The 21,832-nt window shown below is 38.6% G+C and overlaps 1 protein-coding gene across 3 annotated transcripts in view; it reads right to left on the reverse strand.

Moving 5' to 3' along the window:
- Nucleotides 1–21,832, reverse strand: part of COL4A1 (collagen type IV alpha 1 chain) — a 132,106-nt gene that overhangs the window by 12,375 nt on the left and 97,899 nt on the right. For 2 of the 3 annotated variants that reach the window (XM_035565605.2, XM_035565606.1), the window contains exons 26-48: nucleotides 21,525–21,693; nucleotides 21,055–21,147; nucleotides 20,852–20,956; nucleotides 19,276–19,373; nucleotides 18,857–19,007; nucleotides 18,416–18,529; nucleotides 17,855–18,022; nucleotides 17,185–17,274; nucleotides 16,415–16,567; nucleotides 14,038–14,136; nucleotides 13,856–13,945; nucleotides 12,795–12,934; nucleotides 11,789–11,915; nucleotides 11,603–11,683; nucleotides 10,776–10,874; nucleotides 10,210–10,260; nucleotides 8,473–8,658; nucleotides 7,645–7,778; nucleotides 5,336–5,408; nucleotides 4,582–4,653; nucleotides 4,101–4,229; nucleotides 2,599–2,697; nucleotides 1,123–1,335 (exon numbers count right to left, since the gene is read on the reverse strand). In XM_035565605.2, coding sequence (XP_035421498.1) covers nucleotides 1,123–1,335; nucleotides 2,599–2,697; nucleotides 4,101–4,229; nucleotides 4,582–4,653; nucleotides 5,336–5,408; nucleotides 7,645–7,778; nucleotides 8,473–8,658; nucleotides 10,210–10,260; nucleotides 10,776–10,874; nucleotides 11,603–11,683; nucleotides 11,789–11,915; nucleotides 12,795–12,934; nucleotides 13,856–13,945; nucleotides 14,038–14,136; nucleotides 16,415–16,567; nucleotides 17,185–17,274; nucleotides 17,855–18,022; nucleotides 18,416–18,529; nucleotides 18,857–19,007; nucleotides 19,276–19,373; nucleotides 20,852–20,956; nucleotides 21,055–21,147; nucleotides 21,525–21,693 — 2,734 coding nt within the window. Of the gene's footprint in view, nucleotides 1–1,122; nucleotides 1,336–2,598; nucleotides 2,698–4,100; nucleotides 4,230–4,581; nucleotides 4,654–5,335; nucleotides 5,409–7,644; nucleotides 7,779–8,472; nucleotides 8,659–10,209; nucleotides 10,261–10,775; nucleotides 10,875–11,602; nucleotides 11,684–11,784; nucleotides 11,916–12,794; nucleotides 12,935–13,855; nucleotides 13,946–14,037; nucleotides 14,137–16,414; nucleotides 16,568–17,184; nucleotides 17,275–17,854; nucleotides 18,023–18,415; nucleotides 18,530–18,856; nucleotides 19,008–19,275; nucleotides 19,374–20,851; nucleotides 20,957–21,054; nucleotides 21,148–21,524; nucleotides 21,694–21,832 lie in introns of all 3 variants that reach the window. The other variant, XM_050708416.1, reaches the window with a different exon arrangement.

Genomic DNA, 21,832 nt, shown 5'->3' on the forward strand with positions numbered 1-21,832 from the left:
ACAGGGCAAGGGAAGGAATACCCTAATCTTTCCTGTAGAATTATAGAACAATTTAGATTGGAATAGATCTCTAGAAGTCTCCTGTCCTAACTCCTTGCCAGTTAGATCAGGTTGCTCAGGTCCATAGCCAGTTGAGTTTTGAGTATCAGCAAATAGAGAGAGATGCAACGTCTCTGGGCTCCTGCTCCAGTGGTTGAGCACAGCTATGGTGAAAAATCTTTTCTTTATATATCACTGGAATATCTCATGCTTGTGTCTATTGCTTCTTCTAGTATCACTGAGTTCCTCTGAGAAGAGTCTGAGCTCCACCTTCTCCATGCCCTCCCATTAGGTAGCTATAGACATCAATAAAGGCTTCTCCTTAAATTTCTGTTACAGCTCAGCAAACTCAGTTCCATCAGGCTGTCCATATTCCAGCCCTCACTAACCATCTTAGTAGCCAGCTGTTGTATTCACTCTGGTATATCAATGTCTTCCTTGTTCTGGAAGGCCCAAGTCCTAGACACAATATATCAGACCTCATCTCACAACTGCCAAATAGAGGGACAAAATTGCTTCCCTATACTTACTGGTTGTACTTTGGCCAATAAAGCCTAGCAGTTTTGGCACCAGGGAGGTGGGTAGTTGTTGCAAGGGTACAGTGCTAACTCATGTTCAATATGTTGCTCACCAGGACTCCCAGGCCCTTTTGTGTAATGCTGCTTTGTAGCAGTCTCTACTGCTGCTACTGGAAATAGCAGTGAGTCCACTGTCTGTCCTGCTGCAAGGGATTGCTTCATTATAGGCATGCTACTTTGCATTCACCTTTACTGGACTTGAGGTTCTTCTCTCGACCCACCAATTTTCCATGCACCTTATCATCCATTTAGCCACCCATATCTCACTGATTTGTCTATATGCATCCTATGGATGACCATGCCAAAGGCTTTGATAAAACCTTTCTTAAATAAACTGACACTTATTCTACTATACACCAACCTATTATTTGTACCAACCCAGACAGCATAAAGAACCAGCTACCCAAGAATAATGACACAGTTCTGTTCAATACGGTTTTACAAATGAAAGAAACATTTGATTTATATTGAATTTTAATTTAATTCTAATTTGGTCTCTACTTACCCAGATCTTGGCCATGTGCTCTTTCATTGCCTTGTACATAAAGCAAGGAGTAGCCATGATAAATGAGCCTCGTTCCCGAAGGACATAATGGTTCTTCAATGGTTTGACTATGTCTGGTAACAAGGAAGCCATGAGCAACAGATGCTGCACCTGGTGGGCCCATAGCCCCAGGCAAACCTTCAGGACCAGGTGGACCAGGGAATCCTCTGGGCCCTACAATACAGAGAATCTCCTTTTATCTCTACAGACACTGTCTGGTATCAGAGACAGTCAGCTTACTTAAACTCAGGTAGCAGTGACCATTGATTCATTATTTGATTGTTACTAAAATGCATTTGAGAGCATCTACAGAAAAAAATATTTTGAATTCTAACAGGGCTGAAATTATACTGTAAGTAAAGGAATCTCATGAATCGGTGTTTCCCAGTTAGTCATTAACATCGGAAAAAAAAAAGAAAAAAAAAGACCTGTTCACAACATATCACAATTTTTTAAAACTTATCTTTTGTGACTGAAGTTGAAACACTCAGATGTCAGCAATTTTGTGGAAGTAACAATATCTGCAGTGATACTGTGACTGTATTACTTATCCTTTGTCTCTCTCTCTCATCATAGAATGGCATGGCTTGGAAGGGACCCTTTAAGATCACCTAGTTCATTCCTCCCCTGCCCTGGTGAAAAGTCTTTCTCTGTCCTTCTTATGAGCCCCCTTTACATATGTATATCTATGTATATAAATATAACGTACTATACTATATTATATATGTATAAATAATACAGCCATATAAATTTGGTAATGGAAGTAGGACTGCAGACAAAAGATTGATTCTGTGTGCAGGATAATGTTCTCCCCTTTGCAATGAACACTGTGGGGAATTTGCAGCATTTATATTGAAGGAAACAACGATATTCCTTTCTTATTAATTGCAGGAAAGGAATAGATCTGCAGACACAGAGAGAAAGGCTTATATTAATATCACAAGATCCTCAAGCTTGCCCAGTAATACCTACAGGTGACCTTGATTTGTAGCTTTACTGAAGTCTCAAATGCTACAGTTTCTGTTGTATGGTTGAGGGAGAAACATCTACAAAGTTGTTCATTACTTATACTTGAAGCAAGTATTACTTTATCATTACTTCTAATGAAATGCAAACAGCAGACATTTCCTAGGTATCAAAACATGTTTTATATGAAAGGATATACACAGACAGGTTCCCTTCTCTCTCAGTTATACCCCTCATTTTCAGTCCATTAAAAAAAAAAAAAAAAAAAAAGGTCTAACTCTACTGGAATCTAATTCTAGCTCCTTTTTCTTCCAGCTTCCACAGAAAATTTCAGATCTTTTTAACCACTGATCTTGTTTAGCAGTATCTCCCTGCCTACATAACTAAAGAATTGAGATTACATATTTTCACACCTAATCTATGTTATTTTTCTATGAAGGAACCAAGTCTTCAAAAAACTCATGGACTTACCTGGGGGACCATAAGGACCAACTTCTCCTTTTTGCCCAGGTTTGCCATCAAACCCTGGACTGCCAGGTGGTCCAGGTACACCTGAAGGTCCTGTCACTCCTGTTTAAAAACAAGAAATAGTTATTACTGGATGTTACTCCACGTTAGTTCTGACTTTTTGGCTTTTCATACAGTGTACAGTGCTGTCATACCTCAGCACAGACTAAGCTCATTCAGATTCAGCATGCATACTTCAATATCTAGAGGAAATACATGGGTTACTGCAGGCAAAATAACTGTAGTAGAGAAGGGCAGAAAAAAATAAGCAGAGTGTGTTTCTAAAACACTAGTATTTGCCTGGAATATGAAAAGGAAGGACAGCAATCTCTCTCTGCTTGTCATATGACTCCTTCAAAAAGACCATAAAAAGTAGGGTCATGAACAGCAGGAAAATCAGTATTCTCTTAGCTTCTTCTTCCCAAACAGGTTTTCAAACATATATTATGTCTTCCCTTCATCAGCTTCTGCATCAACAGATGCTCTGGGTACTATATAAACTCAGTAACTATGACTTTGCAAAAAATAAGTTAACACCATCAGCACCATACCAACCTTTCTGTGGCAGATCAGTAGCTTTAGTTAGTCACAGCTGTCCTTTTAGTGATCACTCAAAAGGCAGTTTTCTGTTATTCTATTGAACTAACTGCTAGAGAACAGCAAGAGATCCCATACAAGCAAACCATGCTGTGCCCAATCTCTGAGATTATTTCACAGCTATTTCCTAATGGTCTTTGCAGGGTTTTAACTCCACCTTCTAGAACAAACTTACATATTGTATTAATTAGAAAGAAAATGTTCATTATATTCCACCATAGTCCTCCATCATCTTCTCATAAAACATCCAGGAAGAAAGCTGTCCCTTAAAATCTTAACAGCTGAAGAATGCATGTGAGCTCTCACTCTCCATGCCCTGTCATTCTGAAGGACGCGTACCCTTGTGTCAGCATTTCTTTCACGTAACCTTTTGCTCCATTCCCTTATTCTCTGTGTTAAATTTTTGCAGTTCACCTTTTCTTTTAAATGTTGCAATGTTTGGGCTAAGAGAGAAAGTCAAGGACTATGGAACAAGCTTCCACAGGGAGCACTTTCCACTCCAAGATCAAGGTGTTTTTCCTTAGGTTTGCCTTCTCTCAGAGATACACAGTAATTAAGTTTGAATTAAACACTAAAGACAGAAGACGCTCAACCAAATACATTCTGGGGAATGATGCAGGTCATCCTGCTTACCACTGATCTCAGATACTTATGTGATGACTACAGAGAGTAAGCTTATAAAAATCACAAAGAAGGTGTCTGTTTCTGGCACTCCTTTGGATAAGCTTCAAAGAGAAGTACTCTCTTCCTCCTTGTCTAACACAATTTGAGTGGGGTATACAAAGCTGGATATCATTATACCAAAAATGTGTCTAGCCTGCCACTGGCCTATTTTTGCATTACTACTGGCAAATTACAGATTTTCTCACCTTGCTGTCCTTTGGGACCTGGAAGTCCTGGGAACCCTTTGAGACCAACTGGTCCTACAGGGCCAGGTAAGCCAGGCTCTCCTTTGACAAGTTGAAAAGCACCTGGTGGGCCCGGTGGGCCTTGTAAACCTGGAAAATTAACAAAGCAAAATAAAACATATATAGAGTGGCATAATAAAAAAAGCAAGAGAACAATGTTACCTTCTATTACCATTTAAAGACTCTAATAATAGAAAAAAACAACTCAATATTGATTTTTCAAGAAAAAAAAAGAAAAACAATACTCCACCCAAAGCTACCCAATACTAAAACCTAATCTGAACATTTGGATGCTGATATCATGATATCTGTTTTCAGATTCTACCTTTTTGTGCCTAATAGAAGCATGGGAGGAAATATACATTTATTACTCACAAGTAACCATTTTAACAACAAAATCTGGAAACAAACAAACAGAAAAAAGCAAGTCTTTACATTATACCTTTAGATCCAGGAAGACCTTGGTCACCTCGCTCACCCTTAAGGCCTGGGAAGCCTGGAGATCCTTTTGGACCTGAAGTCAAAGGAAATGTTTACATGAATATTGAATAATTTCTCTACTTGGAAGGACATGTTCAGAATAATCATGGGTGACCTCATGATCACAAAAGGGCCATCATTTTATTCAAACAAGTACTTTTAAACTGTTTTCAAGAACAAACAAAAAAACAAATACACTAAGTCGCCAAAGAACTGGTGACTGAAAACAATTTTTTCTTAATTAATAACCTTTCTAAATTAGATTTTTTTCTATTATTAACTGTGTTTTTTATACATACAGTGTTCTCATGTATGTGATGGTGACAATAACAACAATTAAGTCAACAATGGAGATATATTGAACCCATGTTTCCTCAAATAACAAAAAATACTTGCCCCTCCCACTCTCAAGAAAATCCTGAAGATTCTTGACTGGCAATGTCCAAACAATTGATTTTACGTCAATCTTCTAAAGCAAGCATGCACTTAAAATTGCCGAAGCAAGACAACAGTGAAACAGCAAAAAAACTTGAGGAAAAATCCCAATATTCTTCTTGTGTATTTTTTGATGCAGCTTTCAATGTTCTGCTTCAATTACTTTGTAACACAGAGTCCACATTCTCTGACCTTCTTTTTTTTTTTTTTTTTTTTTTTGAGAGGGGAAGGAGATGAAAAAACAGTCTTTGCAAGTTTTTTAGGACAAACTTTCTTCTCACCTGGAACTCCTGGAACTCCTGGAGGTCCTAGATCACCCTTTTGACCGATATCTCCTGGTAAACCTGGACTACCCTGTACAAAAGAGAAAGTGAAGCAAAGTTATCCTACACTATTACGATATAAATCTCAAATAGGCTATTTTTGAAAATCTATGAAAAAATAGTAAGAGGGAAGAATTAAGTTTAATGGTTCTTCTCTACAATGATTAGATGAGAAGCTGCTCCTACATGAACAAGTTTGTCACATTGCTCAAGTATTTTTTGCCTTACAAAAATACTAGATCAGAATAAGGTGTCTCACAAATGATGTAGCTAATAAAAAGGTCTTCAACCATAGACCATACTGTTATGAAAAGCTTCACTAAGCACTGATTATTACAAATTAAAAAAATTAAATTCAGTGCATCCCCAAAAGATGGTTGGTAGATAAACAAACAGGGTAATTCTAGACCACAGCAAACTTAAAAACTTCTACATTGACACATGGAATGAAATCAAATGTACTCAACAATTCATAATCCTTTGAAGACTTTCACTTTTCAATAGGGCTAAAATACATAATGACTTAAACTCTTCAAACACAATGCGAAATCCTCCTCTGGCTTTCAGTATTAAAAACTGCTCCACTGAAATTAATGACAAATTCATAATAGCTTCACTTCAAGGAAAATCAAGCCTATATTTCTAAAGACACTATAAACAGTCACTTAACTGACGGCCAACATCCTTTTCTTCTTTTGTCTATTACATCGTGTGCAAAAAGCTTTTAAGAATAGCTTAGAGTTTCCCCCAACAAATTGCTAACCCAAGTATGAAGCAACATGGCAATGAGAGTCTCCTATATAACATTGTGTAAAACATGTGGAGGTAAGAAACAAAGACCCTTTCCTACGTAACCTACCAATCAGAGGTTGGAGATGTGAATTAAATACTCAGTGAAAAATAACACTAATGGTGGGAAATAATCTCATTTTACAATAGCAATAGAATGAACACACACAGAGGTTATTTTTCATCTGATGTGGATTAGATGTTTGCATTAAGATGTGAAGAATGACTCCCTACAAATGCCTAATTCTTTTCACAGACTATAAAGGGAGAAGAGATGGCTAGCTCAAAAATGGATGTCAACAGTAAGACTTCCAAAGTTAAATAATAGAAATCCTACCCTTGAAGTGTTATTTCTTGAAGGACAGTAAAACATTTTGTTCCGACCAAAGACAAGAAACAAAACCTTTTGGCATTTCCCATTTTTAAAAAAAATATAGTCTTGGAGTGGAATATTAACCTGTGAAAAGCTTTAGAATTTCCCTCAAATTGTTAAATTATGGAAAGTATATGGGAATGTTATCTTGAAATTTACTATCTTCAAAACTACTATGATATGATGCTCTTTAAGATAGAAAGTGTCCCTTCTGACTCCTGGATGCAGAAAAGGTTGCAATATATCTTTGCATTATCAAGAATCTGATCTTTTAAGTCCACTATCAGTATCTTGTTTTTTCACCAGGACCTTTTTCTTGAGTCTTCCTTTCTTATGTACATTAGGAATTGTTGAGTCAAACTTACCTACTTTCTTATCCCTTATTCCATAATTTTATTATTATTTTCTTAGTAGGACAGAGGAAATGACAAGTTAAAATACGGAATATATTTTCTAGTGTGGAAAAAGAAGGCAGACACTCTGAGAGAGAGAGTATAGAGTACCAACTATTTTGTGTGCCTGCCCTATTTTACTTAATTCTCCCTAATACACAGAAAAGGGACTGTTTTATATCAGAAAAAATGAAAAATATATGACAACTATGTATTAACAGCACTTCCTGCTTGTATTTCTAAATCAGCAGCTATATTTCATCACTGACAGTACAGAAAGTGCACTTTATTTGAAAGGTTTCATATCATAACCAAGCAGTTTGGGTATTTTCAGAAGGCAAGTTATTTTGAAATAAGCAACCTTTAATATTAACTACTAATACATTTGCAGGATTTATGGATGTACTGCAGCCATCCTGTACTGTTAATACATTGTAAATTACTTTCTGGGTGTTGTATGTTGCCATTCATTATCTATAAATTTCTTCTAATAAGTTCAGTAGCTCACTAGTTCACTAGATCATTGGTACATAGCCTTCAAAGAGAGAGTTAAAATGTTTTGAAACTGACTTTACATTGTCAGCAGTAAGTCCAAAGGCACCTTGAGCATAAAGTATCATTACTTTGAAGAAGAAATATCTATGATTAATATATCCATTAATTACAAGAACCAGGTTTCAACAAATCTGGATAGTGTGCTGAAAGTAACTTACTGGCAGACCCTGGAAACCTGGATCACCTTTGACTCCTGGACCTCCAGGAGTCCCAGGCCAGCCTTCGCTCCCCTGCTCTCCTTTGGTCCCTTTCAGACCTGGTTGCCCTGGTGGCCCTATTGGACCTGGTAAACCTATAAACCAGAAGAGGAAGAACGTATTTAGTGGCAAAATTTGTTCTGTACAAAAGCAGTACCCGCAGGAGGATGAGCTGGCTCAAACTACAGATGGGCATAATTGAAGTAATTATCACAACAACATTTCAAGAAAATATGTAGGAGAATCTGTTGCAGGGAGGTGCATATGAATACCCACCCACATGACTGGATATCTATCATTTATTTTGTCTGTAGTTGATGGAAAATAATGTAGAGAGTTTTATATGAGCTGAAAAACGTATTGTATGTTCTCAGGTATGAATGTGCTAGAGACTTACTACAGCTCTGCTCAACTCTCCTCATTAACCACTAGCACAGAGCACCTGCCAAGGTAAGGCCACACTGAGCTATTTTTAAACACATTGACACTCCAGGACACAGGAACATGCAGCCATGGCTGCCCCACAACAGTAAATAAAGCTCAGAGGAAAACACGTGAAAATAGGAGGGCAAGGTTTTCAATGTCAGAAAGACTTCTGGTCAAAACAAACAGCCTGAGGACATCATATCTGTCTGTTGCAGGACATGATGCCAAGCTTCCTATGAAGGACAACTTTTGCCTGGTCTCTGAGAAGAGGAGAAACAAGGATATGCAATATTGATTATATTATTAATAAACCCGTTTAGCATTGATTAACAGCGTAGATTAATACCAAAGAAGAATAATTACCTGGAAGGCCAGGTTGGCCTTGGGGTCCTCTGTCTCCTTTAGGGCCCTCCATTGCAATTCCTGGTAGTCCAGGAAGACCTTGGTTGCCTTTAGGGCCTGGTGGACCGGCATATCCTGGTTCTCCTTTTAGGCCTGGGATCCCCGGACTTCCTGGGGATCCTGGGAAACCCACATCGCCTTTCGCACCTAAGTTTTGAAACAACCCCCAAAACTTGATTAGAGAAAGGATTACCATCAGTGAAATCTTCTGCCTTATTGTCCACTCATAGTAAGCTTTACTCCTTAAGAAATTATTGACCTCACCTTTATATATTTGCATTAAAATGCAAAACTTCAGGAAAAGTGTGTTATCCTTTATATTATTGATATAAAGTGAGGGGTAAAGAGTAGGTTAACTGACAGACCTTTTGTTAACTAAACTGACCATTGGGCTATTTTCATTCACTATAAAAACAGATGAACATCTCTGTCAGCCCTTCCATGAGGAACAAAGCCTTCAAATCCTTATTCCGTTACAATTATTATTGTCATATGCGAGTCATGGATGTTTTGCTTTGGTAAGCACACAAAGACTTGCTCTTGGAGAAAAAGAGAATTTTTTTACTAAGATTTAGATTTGAATACTTCGAACTTATTTTCAAGCTTGTACAAATGTAAATATTTGCAATTTAGTTGAATTTTCGATCATGATTGAAGAAAAATAATATATTTTATACTAGCTAATCTATAGGAGAAATAAAATGTATAAAGAACACTTTTCCAGCTCTTCGCCTAAACAGAACAGGGTCTTTAAATCCTGGACTTGCTTTTTGGAACTACAATACTTCTGGAACACAAATGATGTCAGTTGTATATCTACTTACTCTAAGACCAGTTCTCTTTAAATGAGCTGTGCTAACAAAATGGAAGAGATGAGTGGGGTCGGAAAAGTGGTTTCACAGTCTAGCATTTTACTTGCCTTACTGAGCTGTGAGTTTGTGTCTACTGCAGTCTAGTATCTAGGACATACTTACCTGGTAGAATGGAACATGGTGCATACAGACACCTTGGACAAGCATGGACTCCAGCCAATCAAGTCATTCACAGTGTAGTGACAGATCTGTGAAGACCAAAAGTGGTCTTCAAATTGTCATAGCTATGTGCCTGTACTCAAGCTAGTAAGTCCTGAGTCCAGGTAATAAGTTTTCAGTAAGACCTCACTTGGTCTCTTATTTTTGGCACCTCTGCACCATGCTCCTGTGCATAGTTTAGACATGCTCCACTGAGCTACAAAGAACACCTATTTTAGCAACGAATAAGATTGCATCAGGGCTGTACAACAGACTCAGGTAAAAACAATAAAATACTGTAGTATCTTGGCAACAAAATTATTGTCTTTAGCTATCTAGTGCATAAAGCTTCACTAGACTTTGATTCTTATAAAATTAGTAGGAAAACAGAAATACTTGGAATCAAAAGCACAGCACACAAATATGGGAGTTATTTATATTACCTCATCACAGCACAGCTTGCAGTAAATTCCACACTATGAATAATTACCTATTTTAGGGCATATCTAACTCATGTCCAAGATGCTTCCACTGTAACAGAAATTAGTATTTGAGCCTCTGAGTTTCTGCCTGCTCTGAAAAGGTATAGCATGTAAAATAATGAAGTAGAAAGTATGTCTGAATGACAGAATTATATTTGTAGTATGTTGGAAGGGAGGTTAGCTGCTTGTTTAAAGAAGTGTTTTACCTTTGTCTCCCTTTGCACCTGGAAATCCTGGAAGTCCTCTACCTGGAATACCTGGAATATAAAGGCAGCAAAAAATGAGAAGACAGAACTGCAGTTACATATAAACTGTAACAAACAAAACTCCATTCCGCAAATATAAAATCTAAGTGGTTTAGAAAAAAGTTCTTCAGGGCAGAGACTGTCTTTGTTACATATTGGTAATGCTTCTAGTACAATGGGTACTTCATGATTGAAAATCCTACACTGAGGAAAGACAAGCTATTATTTCCCAGCTAACTTGCAAAATGAAACTAATTCCAAAACATATATTTTCTTTAAAATATTACCAGCTTTTGTGAAAGAAATTCTTTCATGATTACACTGATTAAACACAGTTTTTTATCTATATCATCCACTTTATAAAGATGGATGATAGTCCATAGTTTGCAAGACACTGTACTAACTTCATTTTGTAAAAGTTCCAGTCCAAAGTATCTCAAAACCAGCACGCCCTTCTCCCAGCTGCTCTTGTGTAGTCTGTCTGTGCATTTTTGTACCACATCAATGTAACGTGACAGTCACAGTACCTTGTTCACCCTTTGCACCAGCAGCACCTGGAATCCCATCGTAACCTGGTTCACCCTTCTGACCAATGGAACCAGCAGGACCCGGAACACCAGGTTCACCTGAAAAATCATCACCATATTCATTGCAACTATGAATCATCACTTTTTTTAGACATTTTTCTTCTCTAATAAAAAGCTTAACTTATTCTTCTGCTCCCACGAAGGCCAAATATTTATTGCATAATGACTGCAGTGTGACTTTTCTCTGAGCTTAGTTCTGAATTAAATTAGTGTGAGACAGGGCTCAAGTACTACAGATTTTCATATAGTTAATTATCACAGATCTCAGTGAGTTCAGAGCATAGAAACTCCTGCAAATAGTTGTGAATAGCATGGTCCATGTCCAGTGAGATGATGTATCCTGCAGCCAGTAAACTAAGAACACGAGATTCCATGTTCAAAAATGTTGTTATAGTCCTGACAACAATGGAATTACTCTACTCTCTCTTTAACATCTGTGCAATGATGCTCAATGTGGTGATTCAGGTTTAAGCCCATGGAGCAACTTTAAACCAACACTCAAAAACAATAAAACTAATTGCTATAGTAATAACCAGTCTTGTGGAAGGTAGTAATATCTCTTCTACTAACAGTGCAAAAGAAGTACTATCCCTATACTACACTGACTCAGATTTACTTGGGAAACAGCATAGTGTTTGAAATGAACAAATATAAGAGGAAACATCTGAGCCAGAATGAAGGGAGTAGACCATGTTATTTCTTTGAGATACTGCTTGGAGATAAACAATACTTTAAGTAGCATTTAGTATTTTATATGTCTTTTCTACCTGGTTCTCCTTTTAAACCTGGGATGCCACTTAAGCCAGGAAGTCCTTTTTCACCCTTTTCTCCATGGCGGCCAGGGCTCCCTATAGAAAGCAAGAAGACATCAGAAATATCCACCATATGAACCTGTAAGTTTGACAATAACTTTTGCACTGCATTTTCTGTTGTATTAACTCAAGAACACTTGCCTGGAAATCCTGCCATGCCAGGAGATCCTTTGGGACCTGGGGCACCTGGTATTCCTGGCATTCCTATATTACCCTTTTCACCCTTGTCTCCAGATAAACCTGGACTACCCGTTCTTCCAGGTTCTCCCTAGAAGAAGCAGCACACTTTATAAAATCCACACATTAATTCTGAAACACCTTTTACTATTTGCAAATGGTATATGTAACCCCCTCTTATCTTTTGGACTTCTAAAGAATTTCACTCTTTTTGCATTTAGAAACAAAATAATTTAAGATTAAATTTAGCACTATCAGAAATATTGACTTTTTAGCAATTGCTTAATAACTACATATGAAAATGAGCAGTCTTCTCTGCATCTTTGTAATAGATTTTACAAAGGCTTTTCCAAATTAGCCTCATAACTTACTACACTTAATCATCTTCAAAAAAATCTTTTCTAAATCTTCAGTAAATTTGCTACCAAGTTACTAAGTTTTATTTTTACTTATAAATTCAGGATTAGTGTCACTGTATAACTAGGAAAAGTAATGTGAAACAAACGAGAATCCTATCAGAATACTATTAGAAGTGAAATCAACTTTACACACAGTATTAATACAGTTGTCTTTTCAGTCATATCAGAGCATTTTATTGTGAAGCTGAAAAAAGCGATATCTTAAAAATGTATTTACTGTATTTCAGTACACCTATTTACTCTGTTTGCAAGAAGCCATTTTCACTTTATTTCCTTAATGTTTTTAAAAGTTCTTCCCCTCCCCCACATTTCTAGCAATGTAAATTTAGTATATGCTGAAGAGACAGAATAAATGAGAATGCTGAACGCAACGGTCCCACCAAACAGAATGCATCTAAACCTGTGCATATACACACCATTCAAATTTCTCATCAAGTATTTAAATGAGCATAATAGAAAATATAACTTATATAGCTTAAAGGCCAAAGGCATCTTTTCAGATAAGGTACTCAGCAGAGACAAGACAATTAAATCCCTAGGGGTGTAAATACCTTCTCACCAGGAGACCCTGGAAAGCCAATTCCAGGAAAACCTGCTGCTCCTTTGTCTCCTTTTTCACCTTTTTGCCCAGGGAACCCTGGTGTGCCTGGTGAACCTGGTACTCCAGGCAGACCCTTTTCTCCAGGTGTTCCTAGTAAAAGAAAAGTAAAAACGTGTGTTTCAGAGCTGGTGACACTTTAGCAGTGTTGCCAAGGATTTTTCAGGGTTGCCTTAGCTACTTAGAGCTAGAAAAACAATACAACTCACTACAATAGCTAATAAATTCACTTTTGAGATTCACCATCTAAAGGGGTCTTTTTATGGGAAGATAAGCTCTCCTGATAAAAGAAGGTTATAATCTTGGATTAATAGTAAGCAGAACTGCTGCTAAAAATATTATTTGACTAAAAGTTTATGTTGATTTCATTAGTGTCTAACAAGACAAGCAGTGACAAAGGAACTCTGCTGTAGCAGTTTTTTCTGGTCCCCACCCCCACGTCAGTCTTCTGTCTTTGATTTCCTAAATACATTAGGCACAAGGCCATCTGAATGGAGACAAAGTTCCCTTATTGAGATACAGGTTCTTCTCCATTCCCTTCCACATCAACACTCTTCCCAGAGCACTACAGTTTATCAATAATGTGCAATGCACTGGAACTCACAGAGCTTTTTAGAAGGGGGAAAATACACAAGAAGCCTAAAGGATTTCACACTCTAGCAGAGGCAGAGACAAAGACAGAGACAGCCAGACAGCCAGATATCACTTGAAAAACTGCCTGCCTGCAACAAAAACACAAATCTGACATATGTCCTTTCTTTAAGGTGCACAAATAACCATTTTACATTTGGCTAAAGGACTCACATGTAGAAAGTTAGGAAGCTATTTAACGTGAATTATTTGTATATCATAATAAGATTGAAAAAGCAATGTTCCCAAAGCCTACAGTTCAGGCACTGCAAATACTGCAATCATTTAGTAGATCAACACCACCTAATATTCTAGATAGGCCTCTCACAATGCTCCAGATTAACTTGAAGAAAAAAAAAAATAAAAAATCGCAGCAATCAGTACCTGGCAAACCCATTTCACCAACTGATCCTTTTTGTCCTGGAATTCCTGGATCTCCTGGGTACCCTGGGGGGCCCTGATCACCTTTTGGTCCTAGAGACAGCAGAGAAATTAAGAGTCCAGATAGTTACTGTGGTTTAAAATACCCGATTAACACTATCTCCTTTTGCCAGCTTCAGACATACCTGGATGTCCTGGAGTACCAGGTTCACCATCCTTTCCTGGAATTCCTGGTTCTCCATACTCTCCACGTAACCCTTTTTCTCCTGTTGGTCCATGGTCCCCTGGACAACAAGAAAACAAACACTGATCAGTTTTATCAAAATTTACTGTAATGCCATGTAACGATCCTTCTAATTACTTTATTTATCTCTGTTGCTTCTCTCTGCTGAACAAGGGAATGGCTGAATTCAAGCTTCATACATTGTAGGGCAGAGTCAAACTTGAGCAACAACCCTCCACTCAAGCCAGCACTGAAGGAAGGCTACAAACTGATAAAATGTTGCAGGTGTCTGCACAGATTACAAGACAAATTATATTTTTAAAAGAAACTCAGTGTTTTGCAAACGAACACTTATCTTTGAGTTAGATTAATGAGTTATTTCTGAAGTGCCAGACAATATCAGGTGTTAACAAAAATGATTGATTTGACTGTTCTGCTGTCTATGTAGGTAAATGCGAGCCACCAGTTCACAGGCAGAAATTTTCTGTTTCCTCAGTTCTATTTAATATTAAAGCAACTTCATCATTGCAGAAGGCTCCATTTCTTATTCTGCAGCATGCCTCTTCTTCAACCGCAATGTTCAAGCTTTCTGGTTATAATCCTTTTTGTTAGTGTTGTATCTAGATGCTGGACAATACATTACTGAAGATAGGTAGCTGAATGCTTTTAAGTAAGAGGATTTATTAAAAAAAATCTCAAGATGTCCAAACCCAACCTTTTTTATTAAACATTACTGACAATCTTCCATTAAAATACTGTATTTTTTGTTTGTATGTTACAAGTTTTTTAAAACATTACTGTGATATTCATAACTAGAGAGACGAAGGCAGCAAACCGATGAGGAAAGTTATGGAATATAACTAGATTATTTTTTCTCTACTGGTACTAGTTATCTCTGGGTTAAAGAGGATGAGACAAACAACAGCAGAAAGTTGCAGTCTGGGGTCTGTTTGGAGCCTACCCTTCCATGCTGCATGAGCCAGGCTAATCTGCAGACTGTGTGGGGTCAGGAAAAGATAGAACATACAAGTTTGGAAGTGTGTATTATTAGTGCTGGAGGGGTGAAGAAGTTAGAAACAAAAGAAATTAACCATTTGAACCTGTCAGCACAGGCTTCTTTATATGCATGTAACCACTGTGCCTGATTTTGATTTCTGGAAAGGTAATAAAACTATCAACCAGTCAACCTATAGATCAATAGCAGAAAAGGAGGTAATGAAAAACAACCTATGTAGCCTTGTTTTAAGGCTTTTCACACCACCACATCAAGATCAGACACAAATGAGAGAAAGGAATCTAGATGAAATTCTTACAGGCTGAGAGCTTCAACAAATTCACAAGTGTGGTCAGAAGCTGCATCTCAGCTTAGAGGCAGGTGTACTCCACACTTGGTCCTGCCCTTCCTCTCAGTCCATAACCCTGGTAAATTTCATTCCAGCAGGGCCTGAGTCCTTCAGTTGTTTCACCACAGTGCAATGTAGCAAGGATGCAGCCAAATTGGGGAGAATTCAGAAGGGGTAAGAAGGATGATAATTATTTCAGAAAACACAATATACAAAGAAAGGATGAAGGATTTGGTTGAGGGAAATGGCAGACTACATGATCCCAGTAGCTCCCTTCCAGCTCTACACTTCTATTTTAACAAAAAACAGTTATCATTTATTTATCAAAATAAAATCTCTTATGGGGATTTTTAATAAAAGGTACATCATAATAAAAAAGGACAAATAATAAAATATATAAAATATATTTTTAAAATATATAAAAATATTTTTAAATATATAAAATATTATTTTTTACATTTCTAAATAGAAAGCTGATTGATTTTCTTCTGTATATTTCCAGGTGTTTCCAGTCTGATGTAAGGTAATCTTTCAATATCAGTGGCATTCACATGTGTCTTTCCTGAAATTTCTTCAGGTCCCAAAGAAACATTTGTATGCCAAAAAAGGCTGACCACTTTTTCTTACAGAATCAGATGGTCTTCATGGTGAAAACAGTGAAATCTATATTTTTTACATGAAAGAAAGCTTTACTCTTCTAGCAAGCTTTAGTTCCTAATTTTAAGTTTTGTTTTTTTTTTTTTTTCTTTTCAGAGAGTCTTCTGAGAAATGAGGTAAAAACTGATTTTATAATAGCAAATTGAGCCTTTTCCATCCAACCAAAACCCTTTAAGTCTGTGATTGATCTTTGTTTCTATGGAGTTGGAGGATGCTAGAAAAATATCTGCTTTTATTGTGTAAAGTTCTTTAATCTTGCTTTAAAACTTGATGTCTAAACTAAGATACAACAGAATTCCAGGTACTGTTGCTCTAACTTTAGTTAGAGATTAAAGTTACCTTTTTCTCCTGGATCTCCCTTTTGGCCTTTGAGACTAACCATGTCCATGGTATCCATGCTTCCAGGTACTCCTGGGAGACCAGCTTCACCTTTATCCCCTTTGACGCCTGGATCACCCTGTGGTCCAACTACCCCTTTGAAACCTGGGCTACCTATAAAGGAAGAGCACAGAATGTTATAGAGGCATATAAAACTTTGCAAAAAGATTTAGTAGACAAGAACAAATTAAATTAGCTATTTATTAAATGTTGAGCATGGGCTACCATGCTCTTGAATACCCACATCTTTTATCTCATATGCAGATTTTTCTATGCCAGGAATTCACAATAACTATCGAAAAAGTTGGTATCTTTTACCTGCTTCACAGACATTAGCTTGAGACCCTCTCAAAACAATAGGAATATGAGTTGAAGAGTTTAAATATTGAGCACTGTTTGAAGGATTTAATTAAGTCCTTCTTGCTGGCTATTTATAACTTCAAACAAAGTGTTTCTCTTGGAGTAATATCTACAGCATACTCTCAACCAGCCAACCCTTATGTTGTTGAAGAACAGACCAAAACTCCTGGCTCAGTGCCCAGATACGACTGCTCCTAGGATATGGTTTTCTAGATTACATTATTTCTAACTTAGAGGGAAGTTATTTGACATAAAACATCCTTTAGGCCAAGCATACTCTCTATATTTGGTTATTTCCAGACTTGTCTTCAGTTGGGAAAAACGTCAATTTTAAAATGTATGAGAAGAATTTAAGAAAGTCTCTGCCTTACCTTTTTCACCAGGCAACCCTCGATCTCCAACTGGTCCAGGAGTCCCTGGCAGTCCCGGAGTTCCCATAACTCCCATTTCTCCTTTGGCTCCTGAAACCGAAGTGGTAGAGTGAATAACAGAAATAAGGCAAGAGGTGTAAAGAAGTATGAGAAGTGGAATGTTTTACTCCCAATTATATCAGGAAATGCACTACTTAAGGAAAAAAGGGATAAAGAGGATGATCTAATCTAAATAGCTTGACAGAGAAAACAACAGTAAAAATTGTGTTAGGAAATACAGAATAAAACATGGTTTGTAATAGGTTTTTGACAGATTCTTAAAACTTGCAACTACAGTAAGCAATGCTGTCATTAACAAAGGCATTATTAAAACCACATTCTATCACTGAAACTACACAGAATAATCATCTTCCATTACTACAGGTTAAAGCCTAGTTCCTGCATATAGCTGGATTTGATCCACCAAAAGACTCCAGTATGAGTTTAAAGCTATACATGCACAGAGTGGCTTTGCTGATAGCAGCCCATGTGTTTTCCTCAAGCTCAGGTTCCTTGAAGGATCAATTCCTGATTGAGTGAAGGGGCATGCTACCAGGACTTAATAAAACAGCTGTCAAAGATGCCAATTTCCAAGGAAGAAGATTACTTTCCCAGCAGTAAGCGTGTTTACCTGCTGATCCTTTCAGTCCAACAGACCCTTGTGGACCCGGCAGGCCAGGTAACCCCACAGACCCTGGTACTCCAGGCTGGCCCTGGCTACCTTTATCGCCTTTTGGTCCTGGCATATCTAGACCCGGGATACCAGGGAAGCCCCTTTCTCCTTTTATTCCAGGAAATCCTAGGAAAAAGAGAAGATACAGAATTAGTTCCTAGCAGAACAAAGGAAACACAGTTAACAAGCATACCCCAAAATGTCCTCCCGTGGTTCAGAAATTACGTGGCAGAAGACTCAAAGAGTTTCTCTTGTAACGTCAAGAGAGCAGAAATATTCCTCATTTCCTGTGTGCAGCCTCGATCCTGTACATATTACCCACAATAACCTGAGGAAACTGAACAAAATGGCAGATATTTTCTCTGCCCTTGCCTTGTGTTTTGGACCAGATGGGTGAGGTCTGCTGCCATGCTTCCTGCACCCCACGCACAAAGCAAGTCACAAGCAATTTATGAACACCATCTGTTTATGCCAAAAAATCCACTTCCAAGCACCAGCATGGGAGCATTTTTCTCTCACCTGGTGGTCCCTGGGGTCCTGGCTGTCCAGCAGGCCCTGGCGATCCCTGTGGGCCCAGCCCTGGTGCACCTGGGGGGCCTGGCAAGCCTTGCAGTCCTGGGAGGCCGGGGTCACCTGTGGGGAGACAGAGATGAGAGTCTTTGAGATCTTGTTTCCAGAAGATGCTAGACAGATGCTTAGGAAATATCTGGCCAACAAAACCTCATTTCAGCCTCTAATACCTCCTGCCTGGGCTTGGGGGAACCGTTGCTTTTCGCTGCTTGCCATTTACTAGCAGTAGAGGTAGGCGAAAGGGAGGAGAGGGAAAGGAAAAAAGAGAATGCCCTGAGTTATCAGTAGGACTTAAGTGGTGAATAGGCTTTTTGTTGCCTCTACAGGGGAGAAACTATAAAAAAGAAATATAAATACAAAGATGTATCTTTATTTTTTCAGCAATGTTACCTCTGAATCCTTGCTGTCCAGGTATGCCCGGGAATCCTTGCTCACCACGTAAGCCAGGCAGTCCTGGATTTCCCTTTTCTCCAGGGATGCCAGCTGGGCCTGGGGGGCCTGGTAATCCTTTAGGGCCAGGGAGACCTACACCAGGTTCACCCTAGCCACAGAAACACAACAGATTGGGAATCAATACAGCAGAACCACAAATTCATTCATTGACTGTATTTAAATCATTCAGAAAGAACGCTGCACATACATAAGCCATTCAGAGTTAACATAAAGCATTCATCTACTTTGTTCCTTTGCATATACAGTGGGAAACATAAGATGAAGGGCAGTTTTTTAAAAAGCAGAATCTTTTCCCAGATTCTCAGATTCCTGTTAACATGAAGTCACAGAAAACAGTATCAGCAACAGATACTTACTTTTTGACCTTGTAAACCTGGTGTACCTGGCAAACCATCCAGGCCAGGGGTTCCTGGAGTCCCTGGTAGACCAGGTGAGCCAGGCTGACCTTGAAAACCTACAACACAAAACAAAATAAAACTCACATCATTGCTGTCTGTCCCTGTAAATGTCACCTGTCGTTTCTTCAAACTTCTAACTGAACTGTTCACATCCTTGGAGGAACATGTTCAAAAAGGTCTGTGTAGTCTCTTTTATCAAATTTCTAGAGAAAAAAATGGCAGCTCCCAAATGTCAGTGTTCTCAACAGAGATTTAAGCATTGAGTTTCAAACCCAAAAGGAACAAATATGGAGTGACTGCTCTTTAATTAATAGCCTTGTGGGTTCACATCATTGAGAAATATTCTACCTGCAAAGATGTGTTTCCAGAGTCTTCTTCAGAGAGGGTAATTAAATGTGTGAGGCATAAGACTGAGGGATGCAGAACAAAAGCCATCTTGGTGAATCAACACTTTTTGTACAGTATACGTAATGTGACATGTCCTACACATATCCCCGAGGGTCACATATGTTCCTGTACCACAGCTGGCCCAAGGAACATCCCTCAGGAATGGAGGAAAGAAGATGGCCAACATTCTGCAGATCACTTAAAGATAATGCTCACTAAACTGAGATGAAGCTCCTTTCACAAAGATCTCAGAGAGTGGGAAATCCAGCTTTCAGGCTAAGCCCCCGGAAAGTCACGGGGCAGAGCTGCATTCAAGGAAGAGTCTTGGAAATAAAAGGTTTGGATATGTCGTTCCTTTTTTGCTGGCATTTAAGAGCGTATAGCAATCCTTTTCTAGATGCCATGGAACTTTTCTGTTCAGGTTTGTGTCATGTCAGATTTGGAAGAACTAGAGGTGTTCACAGGTAAAGATTTCCCTTTTCTTTTTAAAAGTCTATCTGACCCTCCCAGTTCATGGTGTGTGAGAGAGAGAGAATGGCAGTTAAGTGGCTGCTGAAAGCTCAGTCATCTAGTCCAGAATGAGTAGCATTAGCATTACAAAATACATCTCCCAAAAATCCGAAATGAGAGTATGATCTTATAGACTCTAAGCTATGTGTACACCCTGACAATGGCCATGTGGGGAAGCCTAAACTTTTACTGAATCTGCTGGTATTTTGACCAAACACTCCCATCCACCTGGGATACCACAGACCTGTGAGCTCTGGTACAAAAATGTCATACTTATGTTAACATGTTTTTTTGACCAACCTAAATCATCTTTCAGCAACCTAAATCACCTTTCACCAACCTAAATCATCTTTCAGCAAGGCCATCTCATCTATCAGCAACCTCAGTTGCTGCAACACAGGATGCACTATATCACTTTCTGTTCTGGCAGTAGCATTGCCTGTATCTGCACCACATGACTGCACAAAGCACGTGTGCCTTGAAAGTATCCTCGCTGTGGTGTCTGTGGACTTTCACAAGGGAAGTTCTTCTGCTACACCTTGCAGATCTCCTCGTGTAGCCATGGCTGGATGACAGTGCAGTCCTCCATCCACACTTCAGTTACACCAGCTCTGTTAGATGGATAACTTTATCTTACCTTTGGGTCCCGGAGGTCCAGGGAACCCTATACCTGGCTGTCCAACAGCACCTTTTTCTCCTGGCAGGCCAGGTATCCCTGGAAGCCCAGGATTCCCTTTGTCACCTTTGCAAGTGAAAACAAGACAAACGTTAATACCAATGTTAACTTCTGGGAAACAGAAACATTAAGATGATCAGAGAAAGATTAACAGAACACTGTACCTTGGGGTCCAGGGAAACCAGGTGGCCCAGGAAGGCCATCTGCCCCAGGAGGTCCAGGAAGCGGTATAGTTCGTCCCGCTTCACCCTTTGCCCCTGTGAATGTAAAGATGTATTAAGTCCAAACTGATGAAATTAAACAGAGGAGTTTCATTCACCTTGCCAGCAGTGTTAGACCCTCCACACCATTAAAACTGTCTTTTTATGAAGTTTTTTTTATAGAACATCCATAGAAAACTACAATGAACTAGGTTTAGGATAACTTTAAACCATCCTGTTTGGCCTGATAGAAAAAAAAAGAAAGAAAAATGCCTTCAAAGATGTGCAAGTAAACTGTTGAAAGTAAACTGATCTAAATTAGTCTTTTTCTTTCCATCTTAAATTCCAGTGATCCCCTAAGTTGATTCCCACTTATAAACACCTTAAAGGACACTTTAAAGGAGACTTAAAAAAAATGCATTCTATAGCATTACCTGGAAGGCCTGGTAAACCTGGGGTTCCAGCAAAGCCTCTGTCTCCTTTGTCACCAGGTAACCCTGCAGTGCCTATCCCAGGAGGGCCAGGAAAACCTCTATCACCACGTACTCCAGGGAATCCAGGTTGGCCAGGGGGACCACGTTCTCCTTTCAAGCCAGCTGTACCCTAATTTGTAGACAGTATAAATGTACTTCTTGCATGATTGGCAAGACAGAACACATCCTCCCATCTGTGTGAATATATTGTAACTTGGATTTGGCACAGGGTACCTACCTGTAACACCTTTATCACTGAATTCAATGGA

Source organism: Cygnus atratus, chromosome 1, assembly GCF_013377495.2.
Source record: "Cygnus atratus isolate AKBS03 ecotype Queensland, Australia chromosome 1, CAtr_DNAZoo_HiC_assembly, whole genome shotgun sequence".
Lineage (NCBI taxonomy): Eukaryota > Metazoa > Chordata > Aves > Anseriformes > Anatidae > Cygnus > Cygnus atratus.